The sequence below is a fragment of the Dipodomys merriami genome, unplaced genomic scaffold (genome assembly GCF_024711535.1).
Source record: "Dipodomys merriami isolate MVZ:Mamm:240054 unplaced genomic scaffold, mDipMer1.0.p SCAF_184, whole genome shotgun sequence".
NCBI classification, from domain to species: Eukaryota; Metazoa; Chordata; class Mammalia; order Rodentia; family Heteromyidae; genus Dipodomys; species Dipodomys merriami.
The window spans coordinates 2,247,178-2,267,749 of record NW_027203204.1 but is presented as its reverse complement, the minus strand read 5'-3'; the positions used below and the strand labels follow the sequence as shown (position 1 = coordinate 2,267,749).

General features: G+C 43.7%; 1 protein-coding gene across 1 annotated transcript in view; it reads right to left on the bottom strand.

Moving 5' to 3' along the window:
- The window catches only part of LOC138830108 (metal transporter CNNM1-like), a 47,663-nt gene extending 39,459 nt beyond the window's left edge, over positions 1-8,204 (bottom strand). The window contains exon 1 of the mRNA XM_070026504.1: positions 6,593-8,204. Coding sequence (XP_069882605.1) covers positions 6,593-8,204 — 1,612 coding nt within the window. The remainder of the gene's footprint in view (positions 1-6,592) is intronic.
- Positions 8,205-20,572: the final 12,368 nt, after the last annotated feature.

Genomic DNA, 20,572 nt, shown 5'->3' with positions numbered 1-20,572 from the left:
AGTTCAAGCCCCACAACTGACCAAAAAGAAAAAAAAAAGCAGAAATAATATGTACCACACTTTTCTTAAGTCATTTAAAGTTTGATAATACTTGATGCACCACTGAAAATGACTGGCCTGGAATAATTAATAATTCACTTACTAGACCTCTGCAGATTCCAACCATGATATTAGAGTTTAGCTCCTCCAGTCATCCAGTTTTACAAAAAACATTGATTGAAAATTTACCAAGATGGCATGGTACATGTACAAATAATCCCAGCACTCAGGAAGGTGAGGCTAGAAGATTGTAAGTTCAAGGCCAGCAGGAGCTACATAGGAAGACTCTGTTTCAAAAAGCCAAAAGGAAATAAAGAAAAATTTTAAGTGCTTCTATTATTGTAGGTGCTAAATCTGCAAAGATAACATAGTCTGACCCTGTAAATACTCATTAAAAGGTGTGCGATGGGACTTCTAAGCAGAGCCTGATAGTGTAGCCTGTTAGTTCAATACTAGCCTTCAGCTGAATGATGAAGGAGGAGCCGAAGCTGGATGAATGAGACCACACATATTCCTGACGAGGATACAGCATGAGTAAAGGGACAGCGACAGGAGGCAGCACAGGGCAGCTGTGGAGCTCAGGGCTGCAGGTGTCCAGAGCTGTGGTAGGGACTGGGGAGTACTGGGGCTGGAGGTCATGAGGATGCCTCCAGCTCCATTCCCAGCCTCGACTTTATAAGTGGGAGCTGCAGAAGGGTTTTAAGGTGGGATAACATTACTGGAGATTATTTTTGTGGCAGTAGAGAGGAAACACTTTCACAAATGAGGAATAGATTTATGCTTACATTGAATAATCATGGCTAACAGCACTTACAATATGATAGGCACTAAATAAGCATTGTCAGGTAATAGTCTTAATATTTTGAAACAATCTTATGAGTAAATAATAACTTTATTTTGCAGCTAATGAGATTAAATATACCCAGTTAAGTAATTAACTGGAGACCAGTATCAACCTAGGTAATATAGAACCTGGGCCTGAGCTCTTAATCACCTTCCCACTTTTTTTGTTTTTATTTTTTGTTGTTGTTGTTATTGGTCGTGGGGCTTGAACTCTAGGCCTGAGTACTGTCCCTCAGCTCTTTAGCTCAGGAATAACGCTCTACCACTTGAGCCACAGTGCCACTTCTGGTTTTCTGGTACTTGGAGATAAGAGTCTCACAGAGATTCCTGCCCAGGTTGGCTCTGAACCTTTATCCTCAGATCTCAGCCTCCTGAGTAGCCAGGATTACAGGATTGAGCCACTGGCACCCAGCTCACCTTCCCACTTTTATTTCCTGGTACTAGGAATTGAACTCAGGGCCTACCACTATTACAGAGTGAAGTTTTGCATTCCTATGTTGAAGCTCTATTTCCCCAAGGAGTCTTTCAGGAAGTAGTTAGGGTTTCATGAGGCAATAACGGCAGGCCTCATTCAAGAGGATTGTTGTCCTTCTAAGAAGAGGAGAAACCTGCGCTCTCTTGCTTTCTCTGAATATGCCTGAGAAATATGCAGCAATCTGCGAGCCAGGAAGAGAACTGGCACTAGAAACTGTGTTGGCCAAAACCTTGATCTAGAGCTGTGAGCAAATAAATTTCTGTTGCCGAAGCTACTTTGTCTACTCTGTTTTGTTATGGTAGCTTGAGTAGACTAAAAGAGAACGATTGTAGGATAAGGATGGGTGATGAGGAATATTGGTGTCACTGGTTGGTGGTAGACACCTAGGAAAAAGGACAAGTATTTGTTTTGGCCAATGAAACACAAATTATTCTATATTTAGAGTTCACCTCATTCAAACAGAAATGTGGAAGTTAACTAGTTAAAAACCACTTACTCAATGAATGTCTACTTTTAATTACATCCCCTAGTCATGGCAGTCCTGGTGCTTATCCTGAGAATACAAAGTAAGTAAGATGAATTGTCTGCCATTAAGGAACTCAAAATCCAGTGGGAGGAACACTGCTCCCATTTGTGAAGCTAGAATACAAACTGGAAAGCTGGGTTTCCTTTTCCACACTCCTGAAGACTTGTCGTTTATAAGGACTATAGAGATAAATTCCCATGTGGAGCTGGAAAACGAATGGAACTGCAGATCATCATGTTAAGTGAAATATCAGTCCCCTGAAGACAGTATCACATGTTTTCTCTCAGTTGTGGAAGTTGGAGGGAGAAGGGGAGAAAAATCACAATGTTATAAAAATCCAGGGGGTCTGCTAGGGAGGTAGAAGGGAAATGGAAACATGTAACTGAGGAGTGAATACAATCAAAGTCTGTTATAATGAGACCCCTTACTACATAAAATCAACATATATCAATACAAAAATCCCTTGTAGATAAAGAGCTCTGGAGTCCCGTGAACTGGATTTGAACCCAGATCATCTGTGTGAATGATGATCTTCCGCAGGCAAACCACCTTTCTGGGCCTTAAGCTCATCTCCTGTAACTGCAAAGTTGTTTTATGGGTCAGGCCAAAAAAAAAAAGTGATAAATGAAACATTTTGCAAAGTACAATGTTCACATTTGCAATTATTATAGGTATGTTTGTAACCTGCAAAAACTGGAAGTGAGCCATGGGCAGCAAGTTAGAGGTGCAAATCCAGCCTTGACATCTGTAGGTGGCAGGAATTCCAGGTTGGAGGAAACAGGATGAGGTAGCAGGGGTGAGGGTTACAGGGTTTGGGGATTCATTTATATCTGAGTCAGTTATTAGCTGAGGAGAGTTGAGCAGGCTGTGTTATGGGTCTGAGTTTTAGTTTCTTCATCTGTCAAATAGCTAATAATACCTATGCAGGAGGGTGGATCTCAGTATGCAATGGTTTGGTGTGCTGCCAGCAGGCCTGTCGTTCAATTAATGGTAACTTTTGCTCTTATTAATACAATCATTTGGTTATTTGAGATGTAAGGATGTGAGGATAATGGAAAAGCTATTAAAGACTCACTTCCAAAGTTATCTTAAAAAGATAAAGATTGCTTTATTTTTCAAGAGTTACAGAAACAAATTTGTAGAAACTAACCTCTGTATCATATGGCTTTGGAGTCTGATATAATTTCCTTATTAATTCTTCCTTCTTTTCTTTTCTTTTTTCTTTTTTTGCCAGTCCTGGGGCTTGAACTCAGGGCCTAGGCACTGTCCCTGAGATTCTTTTGCTCAAAGATAGCACTTTACCACTTGAGCCATGGCACCACTTCCAGCTTTTTCTGTGTATGTGGTACTAAGGAATTGAACCCAGGGCTTTATCCATGCTAGGTTAGCACTCTACCACCAAGGCACATTCCCAGCCCTCTTCCTTACTTTCTTTTTTTTTTTTTTTTTGGTCCGGTTGTGGGGCCTGAACTCTGGGCCTGAGCACTGTCCCTCAGCTCTTCAGCTCAAGACTAGTGCCCTACCACTTGAGCCACAGTGCCACTTCCGGCTTTTTTCTTTTTGCTTATGTGGTGCTGAGGAATCGAACCCAGGGCCTCAGGCATGCAAGGCAAGCGCTCTACCACTGAGCCAACTTCCCAGCCCCTCTTCCTTACTTTCTATCCCAGGTAGATTTCCAAAGTTCTGTTAATAAAGGCTTGTTGAAATGCAAATTTCCATCAGCAAAGTGGTGAGTGACTATGAATCCCACTACCCTAGAGGCTGAGGCAGGAAGATTGAGAGTTCCAGGCCAGCATGGACTACAACATGGGACATAGTCTCAAAAACAAAAAGAGGCAAAATCCCACCAGACAGAAAGGTTTTTGTTCAGTGGACTTAGGGTGGGACAGGAAACTGCATCTGCAGCAAGCTCTCAGGTAAGACTTGTGCTTCTGGTTCATGGAGCACAGTTGGAGGAAGTGGGGTCCATGAGTGGCTGTGGAAATTCCTTCCTTGGCTTGGAGTCCACAGAATGGACCTACTTCCCTTTAGTGATCTACCTAATGACAGACTATGGAAAGAATTCAAACAAGCTTGTTTCAGACCGGACTTAGAAATTCTACACAGGGACTCACTGCAGATCAACATCACTTTTGTGGAACAACCTATACTCTGTGCAGGGCACTGTACAAGCTGCCCGGCATCAATTCCTGCTTCTAAAGATTACTCTTATATACCTCTATCCTACCTGGAATAGTTAACTTCCTGAGGACGGTCCTGTCTCCATGGTTGCCTAAAACCATAGAGATGCTCATAAATACTAAGTGAATATGTTCACAGGTGTTTCACTAAAATGTATTCTGACCACATATGACAATAAGATACTTTCTTAACAACTCTCTATGTTAACTATCACAGGTGAGAGATGAATACATTAAAACTAGGCCTTTAGATTCGTCCCTATTTCGATCTGACTAGTGTCCTAGTAAGAAGAGGAAGTTTGGACCCCTAAAGACAATAAAGATGCAGTGCACAGGAAAAAACCATGCCAAGCCATGGTAAGAATGTGCCTGTCTACAAGCCAAGCTACAGGGATGAACCCCTGAGAGCAATGGGAATTAGTAATGCAAGGATTCAGAAGAGGGAAAGGCAGAGCCCCAGTTCGGGTTAAAAGAGTTGCCATATTAACATTTCTCTCCCCTTCTCCTAATAGCAACACAATTTTTAAGGCTTTTCTCTCCCCGAATCTGAAACAAGGTAATTTTCAAACTTTTTTCCCTTTCTGAGCTATGCTTTGATAAATAAGAAGTCTTTGAATGCCAGGTGCTGGTGGCTCACACCTATAATCCTAGCTACTCAGGAGGCTGAGATCAGAGGATCATGGTTCAAACCCAGCCCGGGCAGGAAAGTCCGTGAAACTTATCTTCAATAAACCACCAGAAATCCGGAAGTGGTGCTGTAGCTCAAGTGGTAGAGAGCTAGCCTTGAGCTGAAGAGCTGAGGGACAGTGCCCAGGCCCAGAGTTCAAGCCTCATGATCGACCAAAAACAAAAAAAGAAAGAAAAGAAGAAGTCTTTGAAATATTGCTTCAAGAGGAAAATCCTGTAATCTTAGCTACTCAAGAGGCTGAGATCTGAGGATCATGGTCCAAAAGCTGCACAAGTTGGTAGGTCTATAACACTCCTATCTCCAATTAACCACCAAAAAAGCCCCTAGTGGTACTGTGGTTCAAGTGCCAAGGCCCTGAGTTCAATCCTCAAAGCCAACACACACACACACACACACACACACACACACACACACACACACACACACACACACACACACACACACACACACACTATTTCTCCCTGTATTTCATATCCTAAAGAGTATCTATGCTGATAAGGCAGTAAAATTGAGTTTTTAGCAAAAACTGTATAAAAGATTCAGTCAACTAATAGTTCTGTACCACAGAATCACATTTAAAGCCTGGTTCTAAAGTCCGAGGACTGGATTTTTTTCTCCCCCATAAATATGTCAACTCATATGTATAGAGGGGTGCCTCTATACATATAGAACGTTCCATTCTGGAACGTTCTACACTCTAACCACATTTCTGTACTCAAACTATGTCTGGAGTTGCTTTCAGGGACTGTCTTTTGAATGCTCTCAATGGTGGCGCTTAGAAGTAAGTATGATTTTCAAAAACAACCAGCTACTGTTCTGAGCCAGACCTGGTGAATTAAAGGAAGAGTCAAACTTAAGGCCAAGAAGGCTGACTCTAAAGTACCCAAGCTGATTTTTCTTGAGTGTGTTTGTACTCAGCCCCAGAAGGCAGTTTCCAAAGACAAACCCCAGTCATAAAGTCACCATGTCATATAGCCTGATATGAAATCAAGGTTGAGGTTGGGGGATAGGGCATGGTAACTTCACAGAAGGAAACTCCACTTGTTCTGGATATCCAAGCTTTCAAGGGTCTCTGCTCTGCAGAAATAGTTCTTCAGTTCCACATATACACTAATTCATGGGGCCAGAGTTCCAGGAAGTACAAGAACTCCACTGCCTTCACCCAATTTTTAATCCTTCAACACGGGTATTTTGTTGTTGTTATCTATGAAAGTTAAGCCTAGGGAAGAATGTCCAATAAGTCTGAGGTTTATTCTCCCTGACTCAAGGAGCAGAAATGAGAGCCTCTGAAGCTATCATTCTGTCTGGGTAAGGAAGAGCTTGTCAGCTGTGGGAGCTGTCCAGCAACAGCGTTAGTTCACTCTGGAGATGGTGAGCTTCCAGGACTGGGAGGAGTTTCAAGCAAAAACTGGTTGTTGTGGGAAGCTGTAGGCAGAAGCGGCCTGTAATGTGTGAAATGCTTGGGAGCTAGAACAGTGACCTTTCAGGGCTAACTCTAGCCCTGTCTACACAATACCTGGCACTTGGTAGGCCCCAGAAAGTTACTGGTGAGAGGGAAATTAAAAGAGAGCATGGTGCATCTTGTTAGTGGAAGAAGCTTGGGGCTCAGCCAGATGTAAGAAGTGAGAGAAACATTGGGAACCAACAGATAGGACTTTCCTCTAGCTTTTTTAGGCGGGGGTGGGGGGAGAGGGGCAAGCCTAGATCGGAGACATGGCTCCGTGCATCTGAAACCTCATACCACCACCAAGAAAGCGCAACACGTCTGAAGGGGGTAGGAATTGTGAGGGACATGGGGGGAAGGAAGGGGGGAGAAAGGAAGGCCCAAGACCACTACGCACCCTTTTTAAACTCCTCCAGCACCGTGTCCAGCCGGGTATCATTGAAGACGCAGTGCAAAGGCCGGTTGTAGAAGCGGGTGACGGTGAGAAGCGGAGTGCAGTCATCGGGGTCCACGAAGGCCAAGTCTTTGACAAACAGAATGTCCACGATGTTGTGCCTCTGGTCGCCCTCGTACACGGGGATGCGCGTGTAGCCGCTGCGCAGGATCTCGGAGACGGTGGCGAAGTCCAGCACGGCGTCGGAGCGCAGCATGAAGCAGTCTCCCAGCGGGGTCAGCACCTCCTCCACCACCTTGGTGCGCAGCTCCAGGGCGCCCTGGATGATGTTGAGTTCCTCCTTTACCAGGTCGCTGTAAGGGTCCGCGGCCCGCAGCGTCTCCAGCAGTTTCTCCCGCGTGTAGAAGGTGCTGATCTCCTGGCGCAGCGCCCAGTCCAGCAGGCGGCCCAGCGGGTAGCACACGGGGAAGGCGGCCGCCATCAGCAGCCGGGTCAGGCACACGCTGTGCGAGGCGATGGCCAGCCCGTGGCGGGAACACACCGAGTACGGACAGATCTCGGCTCCCAGGAACACGGCGCCGGTGCACACGAGCGCGGGCAGCCACGGGAAGTGAACCCCGGCATCGCCTTCGTCTTCCCCGGTGTCCCCAACGCCCGGCGGCAGCGAGGCGTAGAGCCAGCCGGCCAGGACCGCGTTGGCTCCGGCTTGGCCCAGGAGCAGAGTGCAGAGCAGATGGGTCCCCCTGCCGCGCACGGCCTGCACGCGGCGCGCCTGCTCCTGCTCGGCGGCCGAGCCACTGTTCCGCAGCACCCGTAACTCCACCGGGTCCAGCGAGAGCAGGCTCAGGCGCAGGCCGCTGAACAGGGCGGACAGGGCCAGCAGCAGGAGCGCTCCGAGCGCCCGCAGCCACGCGGGCGGCAGCAGGTCCCCACCGGGGCCGGAGAGCCGCGGGCGGACGCGCAGCAGGAAGCCGCCGGCGGCGCCGTGGTGGTGCCAAGCGCGCCCGTCCCAGGCGCACAGCGAGAAGAGCTTCCCGCCGCGGCCCGCGCCGCCGCGCTCCGCCTCGCCCTTGCGCAGCTCTCGCACCCGCACCTGGACCAGGGCCGAGCCCGCCACGCCCCCGGGACGCAGGGGCCCCAGGACCTCCACGTCGGACGCCCAGTCGCTCTGCTCGCGGCAGCGCTGCGGGCCCGGGGAGCGCGTGGGGAGCGCGCTAGGCGTCCCGCCGCTCCCTCCGGGGGGCTCCTCGATGAACACGAGCCGGGGGGCCCAGTCTCCCGTGCTGTTCTCCGCCGGGGCCACGGTGGGCGCGGGCGCCGCGGACGCGCCGGGGCCCGGCTGGAAATAGACGCGCAGAAGGAAGCTGGTGCCTTCGGCCGCGCGCAGGGTGCCCCCCTCCAGGGACACGCGGCCTCCCGCCGTGTCTTCAGGCCGCAGACCCAACAGCCAAGCGGCGGCGGCCGGGGGCCGAGGAGACAGAGAGAAGAAGAGCAGGAGCACCGCGCCCCGGCTGCAGGAAGCGCGGGGCCTGACGCCCACCGCGGCCGCCGCCGCCGCCGCCGCCGCCGCCGCCGCCGCCGCCGCCGCCGCCGCCGCCGCCGCCGCCGCCGCCATCCTGCACCCGGCGCGGCTGCACGTGATACTGCAGAAGCCGAGCGAGAGCCGGAGGGAGGAGGAGGAGGAGCCGCAGCTCGGGATCCGGCCCCAGGCAGGTCACCACGCGTGCCCCCTCCCTCCCCTGCGCGCGTGGGGGGTTCAGATCCCGCCTGGGAGAGGGGGGACCCTGCGGGGCGCTGGGAGCGGCCGCGCACTCGCCTGGACACACTTCAGTGGATGGGAGCTGCAGCCTGGGGGACGCTGAGCTTTGCGCAGGGGCCTCCGATTCCAGCACGGAAATCCCCGCCGTCCCCCATTGGCCCAGGAAATTTCCCAGCGTCTCTTTTGCCTCTGGCCTTCGCATTCTCCCATCTAGTTAAAAGATATTCTAGAGCTTAGTCTTGAATCTCTGGAAATTAGCGTTTGGTCTCAAATCCTACTGACTTTGCATTTTTTTTTTTAAAGAAAAAAGTCCAAAAATTCTGAAGTTCAGTTCGTGGTGGAGATCCAAATGTCCGTAAGTAATTTGAAGAAAATTATGGTATCATTATGCAATAGAATACTATGCAGCAGGAAAAAAAAGGAGATCGGTGTCCTGTGTTTGTGAAATGGAAGGGTCTCTCAAGTAACAGTTGAAAAATAACAAGGTGCAGAACAACGTTATCATTTAGAAGCATTTATGAATCAACTGATCATGGACACGTGCACATATATGCAAGAAACGTAGCAGTGTATACTTCTAGGGAGGCAGGTGAGATACTGGAAATATGGTGGAGAGAGCCATTCAAAACTATGGATTAGGAGGAAGCTGCAGAAACAATGCACAGAGATCTTTCTGCCTCTACTCGTTTTGGTTACAGCTTAAGTATAGTACAATATCAAAGCTGGAGACTGATATTGGTATAGTTCTGTATCATTTCATCACTGGTAACCTCACCACAATAAAAATACAAGTCTATTATCACAAAGATCTGGGAGAGTTTTTTTGTTTCCAGTACTGGGGATTGAACTCAGGTCCTTTACCTACTGCTGGGTCCACACTTCCAGCCCCTTTTTGCATTAGTTATTTTCGAGGTAAGGTCTTGCTTTATGCTTAGGCTGCCCTCTAGCTGGGATAACAGCACAGTAACCCTGCTCAGCCTTTGAGATGGGATCTGATGAGCTTTTCTAAAGCCTCAGCCGACTCATACATCTCTGCCTCCACATCCCTAGGATGGCAATTTTGAGCCATTGCCCCCTCAGCTAGCCAAGATTGGAGAGACTTTTTAACTGAATTTCTTGTTTCATTGTTTGTTCTCACCATGGGTTAGGATTACTTGATTATTTTATGCATTTATTTAAAATTTTTATCGAGGAAGGGGGGAGGGAGAAAAAAATAAAGTTTTATCTAATAAGATTCACTTTTTGGTTATATTGTTCTATGAGTTTTGGTGGATATGTAATTGTGTAACTATAAAAAAACAAACAGTTTCAGCAGGTGCGGGGGCTCACACCTGTAATCCTAGCTACTCAGGAGGCTGAGATCTGAGGATCGAGGTTCAAAGCCAGCCCAGGCAGGAATGTCCGTGAGACTCTTTATCTCCAATTAACCACCAGAAAACTGGAAGTGGTGCTGTGGCTCAAGTGGTAGAGCGCTCACCTTGAGCTGAAGAGCTCAGGGACTGTGCCCAGGCCCAGAGTTCAAGCCCTACCACTAACAAAAAAAAAAAAAAGTTCCACCAGGGATTCCTGGGGTGTAGCTTTTGAGCATACAGAGGGGCTCTTGGGTCAGTCTCCAGCACCAAAAGGAAAAAAGAAGCTCCACTTTCCATCTCTCTTGCATCACTTCACAGAATGCTATATAAATAGTGTGACAGCTGTGTCATGTTTTTGGATCTGGCAGTCCCTTACTAAACTAGCAAAACACATTTAGGATTTGCCCATTTTGTCATCTTTAGTAGTTCATTCCGTTGTATGGCTGACTAGTATTCCATTATTGTGTGAATATGTCACAATTTATGTAGTTAAAGGAGGTTAAGTTATTTTCTGCTTTTTTACAATTATGAATAAAGAGCTATATACAACTGGGTGTAGGTTTTTGTGTGAACATGTTTTTATTTCCCTTGAGTGACTTTACCCAGGTCTGTATAATAATTTATTACTTGTATAGACTGAAATCACAGAGTTTTTTAAAAGTTTTAATTTAAAAAAATGGTGCTTGGGATTCAACTGGTTCTCACATAGTAAGCACACACATGACCATTGAGGTACACCCCATAATTTACACATTAACAATTGTTTATAGGATACAATATGATGTTTTCATAGCTGTATACTACATTATGGAAAGATCAGATCAGTGTAATTAACATATACCTCCAAATACCTTTGTGGTGGTAAACATTTAAAATCCTCGGTTTTAGATATTTTGAAATACACATTATTATTGGCTGTGATGAATTTGGGACATTGGGACATGGGCAGCAATTCTTCTTATCCAGCTGTAACTTCGTAGCCACTGACCACCCTCTCACCTTTCCCCATCTGTCCTGGTCCCAGACTCTGATAAACAACATTCTACACTCAACTTCCATGAGTTCAGCTTTCTTAGATTCCACACAATGCCTTCTACATTTATCACCATTATCACAGATGACAGAATTTCCTGTTGTTTTAAGGCTGAATAGTATTCCATTGTGTATATATACCACATTTAAGAAACTCCTTGTCTGTTGATGGACGTTGGTTGTTTCCCTGTCTTGACCATGGTGAGCTGCAGCAAACATGGGTGTGCAGACATCTCTTCGGAATTCTGGTTTCAAGTCCTCTGGGAATTTCCCCTGGGGTGAGGATTGATGGATCCAATCATGAGTCTATGCTTAGTTCTTCAAGGAATCTCCATACTATTTTTTTGTCAAAATGGCTGTTTTTTTTTAACGTGTTGCTTAAAAAATCCTAATATATCAATAAATTTCATCTAGTACCTTTGGCATCTCAGAGTAATGTAAAAAACAAAACCAAACCACGAGATTCCTTTCTGTGTCATTTGTGAGACCTCAAAGATGTTGGCCCAAAAGGTCTAGTAATAATAAAGTCACTATCTCCGATCCCAGCTGCAAGTGAGCTTTTCCCATTATCTCTTGTAACGTAGAGTGGAAGCAACTTCTTTCTGGCTTGGGATGACATGGGCTTTACCAAGTTATTGGTGACATTCCTGTGTAGGTTGTCCTTCATGTTCTGCAGGTAATGTGAAACAAGGCTGCCAGGGCCTCAAAATAAAGAGGGTTCTGTCCACCACCAACTGACTCTTGCCTGAGCAGTTTACAGCAGAGGAAGGTTTAACTTGAAGAAAGGATGTGGATGCATTTATGGGAAGGAAAAGGAAAAGAGCAGCAGGGTCAAGCACGTGATTAAGTATTCTCCCTTCTAATTGGCCTCCATTACCCATTAATCAGGTGACTCTTCCAGTCACCCAATCAGAACCTCAAGGTTTTCAGCTATTGTGACCATTACAGGTGATAATGTAATACCTGTTAACATGTTATGCTAGGGATATTACTCATGCATTATCATAGTTTTAGAAGTAATATATACAATTTTTCATCTCCTTCTTCCATCCCACAGAGCTGAGCAGTACCAAAATAAATTCTTTCAAAAACGGTAGGTCAGGAATTTAGAAGTCTACATTTATTTTCTCTTATTTATTTATTTATTTATTTATTTATTTATTTATTTATTTATTACTAGGGCTTGAACTCAGAGCCTGGTGCTTTTGCTTGGCCTTTTTTTTTTTTGCTCAAGGCTGACCCTACCACTTGAGTTATCCATCCAGTCTAAGCTTAAATTTCTGATTATAAAGCATTACATGCTCATTAATAAAAATAAGTTTTTAATAGAAGCATAAATAAACTATGACACTACTAATCAGAGATAAATGCACATTTTGGCACACTTAGTTATTTGTGTGTTTATTTATTGTTGGTCACGGGGCTTGAATTCAGGGCTGAATTTTTGTGCTCAAGGCTAGCACTCTACCACTTTGAACCACAGTTCCATTTTTAGGTTGTTAATTGAAGATAAGAGTCTCATAGACTTTTCTACCTGAGCTGGCTTCCAACAAGAATCCTCAGGTCTCAGCCTCCTGAGTAGCTAGATTACAAACATGAGCCAATAGTACCTGCCTTTCCTTTCAATTGTTTTACATAGAAAAAAATAAATACATACACATGTAATCCACATATTTATATATTTAAAATAGAACATAAATACACACACACATATGTAATGCTAGTTGATTCTGGAACATGTCAAGAACTTTTCTCCTAATGTGGTAGGCAAAGTTCTATTTCTCTCTCTCTCCCTTCTCCCTCCCCCTTCTCTCCAGGGCTAGAGATTGAACTCAGTGCTCTGAGCATGAAAAACACAAGCTCTGCCACTGAATCTTGCCCCCAAATATAATTTGATAATGAAAACTGGAAGAACAAGAGAGGGAAAGAAATGAGGGCCAGAAAGAGAGAGAAAAAGAGAGGGAGAGGGAGAGTGATTCTATTTTCAATTTCTCAACTCTTATTAACCAATGTTAGGCTTAGGAAAACCAGCTCACTTTTCTAAACCCAGTTCCTTGTTTGTGACTGTATCCCTTTAGGAATCAGAGAGTAAGGACCAATGTACACTGCTGAAGATAACTGAGATAAACCAAGTACTTTTCCTTTAACAGAACAGGAAGTGCTGGAAAACTACTGGGTTTCCAGAGCTGTTCTGGAACTGCAAGGATTCCTGTGGACAGGTTCAGCTGGTGTGATTCTCCCAAGAAAGAGCTGCCAAAAATAGCTCTCCACAATCTGACGCCTCACTATTGTCCTACTGTAGAAGATGGCCATTCCTCACTTCTCAGAGGGAGACAGAGGAAAGAATATTTTCCTCTAATATAGTAACTATATCTCTTCATAATGTGGATGTTAAAGTGCTTTCTTTTTTGCTGTTACTTGTTTATCCATCTAATATTCATTAATGGACAAATGCCAGGCCTTGTGTTAGATAGCACACCTGTCACCGTCTTTTGCCATCCTGTAGCTTGCCTTCTATTGAGGAGGACAGATGTGAATCAGAAATTGATTACCTACCTAATTAATTCCTCCTATGAAGGAGATGTTCCAAGTGCATGAGGATATCTATCTATCTATCTATCTATCTATCTATCTATCTATCTATCTATCTATCTATCTATCTATCTATCTTGGTATCTATTTAGAAAGGAGATGGAAGACTATCTCCCCCTCACCGCATTGAGATGTACTGAAAATAGAAGGGTTTATTCTTTAGGAAAAACATTTAATATATCATCTTTTGGGCCTTGTATTCCTTTTTTGTACTACTTTTAAAACAATGACAGTGGATTCCTGTCTGTTTTTCATGCACCGAGTGCATACTCTGTGCCAAGTACATTGTCCCTTGTTATCCTCCCAAGTGTTAATAAAACCAAGGCTGTGATTGGGTGATATTAGTAGTGAGCCCAATAGGTGCATATCTGAGCCTATAATGTTTTATAAATTAAAATATGGGCTAGGGGTTTGGCTCAAGTATTAAAGTGAAAGTATGAGGCTCCAGATTCAATTCTGAAACACTGTGACAAAGAAATAAAACAAAGGAATAATTCAAGTTAGCAGAATAATAATACCAGGTAACTTCTACAGAAGACTTACTATGGATGAGGCATAAGTTAACTCATTTAATTCTCAGGGAAACACTTTAGAGTTGTGTATTATAATTTTCAATTTACACAAGGAAGTTCAGCTACAGAGAGATTAAAGACCTTTGGTGGCCAAGATTTATATACCCAATAGCTAGGGTGCTGTCACTATCTATTTTATCCTACACTACGATGCAGCTATCTGTTGTGCTTTTGTTCATTTACATGTATTGTTTTGCATAATTGAACTTAAAATGTTCCTACAATAGTATTATTTCCCTGCTTTCCTACCCCTCCCTCCCTGCCTCTCTCTATGCTGGATTTAGTCAAAGACCTCATGGGAGGGCAAATATTGTACCATTAAGCTACACCCTCAGTCCTACTTCTTTTTATTCATTGTGTGTAGCATAAGTATTTCTGCCTCAAAACAATTTGTAGGTCTTGGGATTTAGCTCAGTGGTAGAGTGTTTACCTACTGTATTGAAGGCCCTGAATTATAAAAACATACAAAACCCCCAAGAAACCAAAGACAAAAAAGAATAAAAATGCCCTTATCTTTTCCTCAGTCCCCTTGGGTTCATTGACACAGAAGACTGAGTTTATCACCTTTGTCCATTGAGAACTGAAAATAAGTATGATGTCACTTGGTTGTGAGAGGCCAGAATAACCATAATCCTCAGTTCGTCCTTTCCTCCTCTAGGCAGGGACTTCAATATTAAGATATGTTCTTCCATATGTGTGGATGTATCCTTGTAAAGTACATACCATTGAGGTGTCTCTGTGTTTTATTTTATTTTTTATTTTAGGGTTTGAACTCAGCATGCTGACCATTGCTTTAGTAATTTTTTTCAAATAGAACCTTGCTTTCAAGAATCTTCTATTCTGCATCTGACATAGTTGGGATGGCAGGTGCACATACTACTCAGCTTTTTATTGGTTGAGATGGGATTTGGAGAGCTTTTTCTCAAGCTGGTCTTGAACTGTGATCCTCCTGATCTCTTTTTTGACCCTCACCCCCCTTCTTCAGATACTTAGGATTACTGGCATAAGTCATCAGGTCAGGCAATGTGTATGTGTTTAGTAAGATGTAATTTATGAACTATAAGATCAACTCTTTGAAAGTATACAGTTCTCAATGTTGTCATTTATTCACAAAATCGTGCAATCATCTTCACTATCCAATTCTAGAACATTTTCAACACCTCTAAAGGAAATCGTGTACTCATGAATAGTCATTTCCCATCATCTTCCCTAGTTTCTAGCAACAACTAATCTACTTTTTGGTTGCATATGTTTTATATTTGCATACGACATGCCGCAGAGCCTGCCCTACTTCTTCTTTTTTTTTTTTTTTTTGGCATTTGCAAACTATTCTTTAGTAAATGTGCAAAGGGGTTTTAATTCAACGTGTGAGTTTGTGAGTACAATGCATCTTGATCACACCAATCTCCCCCATTCCCTCACTTTACCTAGTTCCATTTTCACATATGAACATTGGATGCCTGTCCTGTTTCTTATGCATTTACTGAACACCATGTTTGTAAGATCTCTGTTGCTCAATGTACTGAGTGTGATATTTCTAGCTGTTGAATGGTAAACCATTATTTTTATCCATTCCCTCAGAAATGAACATTAGAGTACCATCAGTGTCTCATTCCTTCAGGCAGAGCCATAGCAAATTCCTTTTTTCTTCTGAGACCAGCACTTGAACTCAGTACCTGATGCGTTCATTCATAGGATGGTGCTCTACCACCTCACTTGAGCCACACTTCCATCCTCATCATAGTGAAATTCTTGATGGTGAGCCTACTGGTTTTGTGGAAGAATTCCTCTAGGAACCACTCACCGTGGGACTGAGTCTGAGTGAACAACTTTCCCGCAGAGCCACCAGATTCACCATCATCAGGAGTCTCAAGGCAAGAGCTTTCCTGTCTCCCAGCCTCTACTTGTGATCATTCACTCCCCACATCTGGCTAAGCTGATGAATGTTTCTGATTCCTAGGAAATTTGCATCATCTCTCTTCAGATTTGTTAGCCTTTCAGACATGAAATGGAAAGCTAAGGTTTGGGGGTCAGCATTTGGTCTCTTTGTGGGACCTTCTGCATCTGACAGTGTTTTGTATTTAAAGACAAAAATCCCTGCTTTACTCCATTCGAATCTCTAGATTCAAATCAGAAGATGAGAGATAAAGCTGGGATCCCATGGTTTAATGCGATCTTCTGTATTTGCCAGTAGAGCGGGCAAAAACATTCTGCTCCTGATAATGTCTACAAAAGCTGGTTGTGTGCACTATGTTTCAGAGACCTAGCTATTTCTATCAGTTCATAAGAAATGCTGCCCAAGGGAGAGGAGACTTTGTTTTTCACCATAAAGGTCAAGTGATTTTAGGGGGGGAGTGATGAATCCCTCGCATCTTGTAGTCAGGTCAGTTCCCACTACAGATGCCATCTAATCAGTTTATTCCACACCTGAGTCAGATAACTCTGTGTGAGTCCAGACTGAGCCCCTGAGAGCACGAAGCAGAGCTGATGACCTCTAACCAAACAGAAAAATAAATACGCAAGAGGTTTTCCTTCCCTGAGAAAAAACAGAAACTTGAATGTTGTTCCAAGGAGATTTGCCTGGATGTTGAAATTTTTTAGACGCATCGCTTTCTCAGATGAACAGGCGAAAAAAGTTACTTGAGGCAGCCTTTAATACAGGTAAATAGCTCAGTTTCTTTCTCTGTAGAACAACCATTCTCAATTTCTTTCTTTACACATTGTAGAAAAAAACACAGAAAATGGGCATCAGTGGTTTGTTTCTTCTCAGAAGGAAAAACTGGTGGCTGGGGACCAGAGATAGGAGAGACCCTTCACCTTTTCGACTATTTAAATTTTGCACAATCTGAGTGCATTTCCTATCAAAAGCAAATGTCATTTAATTTTAAAATGTATATTCCTGTCTCCATTTGTGTATTCTGTGTGTCTGTAATAGCCCCCAAGAATTTGCCTTTTAATAAGCATCTTATGTGATTCCAAAAGAGCTGATTATTGGATCATTCCTGGAGAAATATGATATAAAACTGATTCCCCCCCCCCCCCCCCGTTGGTCTGGGAATAAGGCCTAGTGGTAGAGTGCTTGCCTTGCATGCACGAAGCCCTGAGTTTGATTTCTCAATACCACATAAACAGAAAAAAGCTGGAAATGGCTCTGTGGCTCAAGTGGTAGAGTGCTAGCTTTAAGCAAAAGAAGCTCAGGGATGGTGCCCAGGCCCTGAGTTCAAGGCTCAGGACAGGCAAAAAAAATTATTTTCCAGGGGAGGTGGTTGCCTGTACACTCCCTAAAGATTCTAATGGAATCTGTGGGCCTTTTGCCTACAAAGGAAATCTACTCAAGGACATCATAATATGAACGTATTGTGAATACACTGACATGAGTTTCCAGGGAACACAGAGGTATATTTGCATCCCTCATGGTAGGGACTTTTGATCTAGAGGTTCTATTTATGACATGGATTTTTTTTTGTTTTGTTTTTAGAGTGGCTCAGGAAATTGAGAACAGTTGTGTGTGTGTGTGTGTGTGTGTGTGTGTGTGTGTGTGTGTGTGTGTGTGTGTGTTGAATTTTAATTTGATAAAGAGATTCTTTCTCCATTTCTCAAATCAGCCCCTAACTAATAAACAAACAGAAAATGTATCCCCAACAAATTCTAGTTATATCCTGTCCACAAACATGTTAATGAGATTTTCAGATGACTCTAAAAGAAGACATATTATAACACCAGGAAAACCAAAGAAATGATAGAAAACATTTAGCAATATGGCAAACTTGGAAACATTTCAAGTACAGTTACCTGGGGAAAAGTAATTGGAAAGAATTTTTTTCATGGGGAAGGCAACACCTGGAAAATAGTCCTGTCGGTAAGAGCCCAAGGGTGATCCTAAATGGCAAATTAGAACACATGTCTGCTGAATAATACTGCAAGAAAAATATGACCCTGGGAGATAATGGCCCTTGCTGTTTGGCCTTAGTGACAGATAGCACCTGGGATGCTGGTTTTAGTTGTGGACACTTCATTAAGGGAAGACTGTTGATTAGCAATAGGGAATTTGGAGGCATGAAGCACGAACAATTAAGAGCATTTATTTGACATGACTCACCATTCAAAACCAGTGGCGCAGAGGGATAAAGGAATAATGGAGCTCTGTTCTTAGATTGTGTTTCTGAAAATGAAGTTTCTTCATGTCAGTTTAGGATAGAATCACTGACTGTTAACGTGGCGGGGAGCAGGGGGGAGTCTTTGGGAGTCTTTGGAGGTGATTTTTCATGAACTTTTAAGTATCTAGGCAATGTTAAATTTTCGTTAGTTGAGCAGGTAACTCTGGCAAGGCATTGACTAAAGATCCTCACCTGTTTAAAACCTTCAGCGGTCGGAAGTGGTGCTGTAGCTCAAGTGGTAGAGTGCTCGCCTTGAGCTGAAGAGCTCAGGGACAGTGCCCAGGCCCAGAGTTCAAGCCCCATGACTGACAAACAACAAACAACAAAAAACAACAAAACGTCATTGGTTTCTCATGCCATGTAGAATAAATGCAGCCTCATATCCGGGAATCTGTTGGGTCCTGCTTAAGCCAAAAATAAATCTGGCAAAAGCCAGATTTGGCCACATTGGCCTCAATAGTACTTTTCTGTTTGTTGTTTAATTCTAGCCTCATTGGTCTTTGCATATACACTTTATCCCCCCACCCCCCAGCTCCTTGCTCTGCTGATTCTTGTCATTCTCCTGTTTCTGATCAATTTGTCTAAAGGTTTCCATCCTCTTGCTATCATCCTATCTGTAGCATTATCACAATCTGTAATTGTCTTCCTTTATTGTCCTTTCTTCCATTAGGCTATAGAATGTGACAATGCAAAATCCTTTTTCTTCCCTATTCCCTTTCTCTCCCTCCCTCCCTCCCTCCCTCCCTCCCTCCCTCCCTCCCTCCCTCCCTCCCTCCCTCCCTCCATCTCTTCCTTCCTCCCTCCCTCCCTCCCTCCCTCCCTCCCTCCCTCCCTCCCTCCCTTCCTTCCTCCCTTCCTTCCTTCCTTCCTTCCTTCCTTCCTTCCTTCCTTCCTTCCTTCCTTCCTTCCTTCCTTCCTTCCTTCCTTTCTTCCTTCCTTCCTTCCTTCCTTCCTCCTTTCCTTACCAAAAAGGTCATGCTATGTAGCTTAGTCTGGCTTTAAATTTTAAGATCCTCCTGCCTCAGCCTCCTGATTGCTGGGATTACAGATGCATCCAGCTTTTGACAATGATCTTTCTGATACCAGGAATTCCTGGGCTTCAAGGGTTTAGCATATAGTAATAGCTAACACACAGTGAGTTCTTATTATATTTTGACCCTCTCTGGTATTTTACATGCAGGAAATTATTATCCTATGTGATAAAACTGCTACAAGTTCCACTGTATAGGAAACTGTGTGGGAAGGTTGGAGTATAAAGAGGCTTAGTATAATTAGCTTAATGATATACAATTAGAAAGTAGCCAGAATTTAATCTCAACAGATACTTTGAATTGACCAGGGTCTCAAGAACAGCAATGGAGCACTTCCTGGAGTAGCTATGTGATATATTGTCCTCAATGAGGAATTCTAGCATTAAGAGTTTGCTTCCATATTTGAGAATGTATGATCTCAGGTTCTTTCTTCTGGGGATAATGAGGAACAGGAGACAGTGTTGGTAGAGGGATAGAAACAAAAGCAGGAAGTAGCACATATGCAGAAACAAGATTGGCATTTCTTGGGATACAGACTTGGGAGAGAGAGTTCATGCAAGCAAAGAAAATAAAACATTTATTTTCTGGTCTGTTAGTAGGTAGACAACGGGATGATGTAAAAATTGGTAAGAGTATGTGCCTTGGTATGAACTTAATTATCAGGGGTTGAAACATGACTTTAACTCTGTATTTTGGAGGAAGGTTTGAGAAATATTTGTTTAATTAGGCAAAAGAGATGAAAATATTTGTTGTTGTTCTGGGGATTGAACCCAAAGCTTTTAAGCCTGTGCTCTACCACTCATCTATAACCTACGCCCCCTAAATAAGTCTTTCTTAATTGATTATCCAAGTGACTCTGTGTCTATGAATCAATGGATATAAGGATAGCCTTATACCTGTGGATATAAGGATACATGGAAGATCTAAGGATCTAAAGAAACCATTGACAACCCTCTGTTAAGTCAGAGAGATTTATTTGAAGAAGCCGATAAGGTGAACCATATTGGTTTGCATCTTATCTGTAAACAAGCAAAATGAATTTTCAAGTACTTGGTCAAAACTCCAAGGTATTTATTATTATTATTTTTTTGGAAGAAAGGGATGACAACTTGAGATTATTAGGATATAGCACAAGATCTGCTTTCTTCTTTCAATTCACAACAGTGAAGTCATATCTATAACGGTGGAAAGCTCCACTGGTGAGCAAGAGGGACCTAAGAGGGAGCAAAAGTGGTCTCCCAACTCTCTGCTGTACAGCTGCCCAAATTCTCCTGGTATCTCTCTTCCCTGGGAGTGGCCTTCTGGAGTCTCAGCCTCTAACCGTGCCCGGTGCCCATGTCAGCAAAAGTCACAAAGGAAAATTCTGGAGTAAATACCAATACTGATCTGCAGGGTTTTTACTCTCACTGTGTTCAAGGCTCTGTCAGAGTTTGTCTCTTATATAACTTTAGATTCTAGAAATTTCTACTCTGCTTTAACAGAATTTCA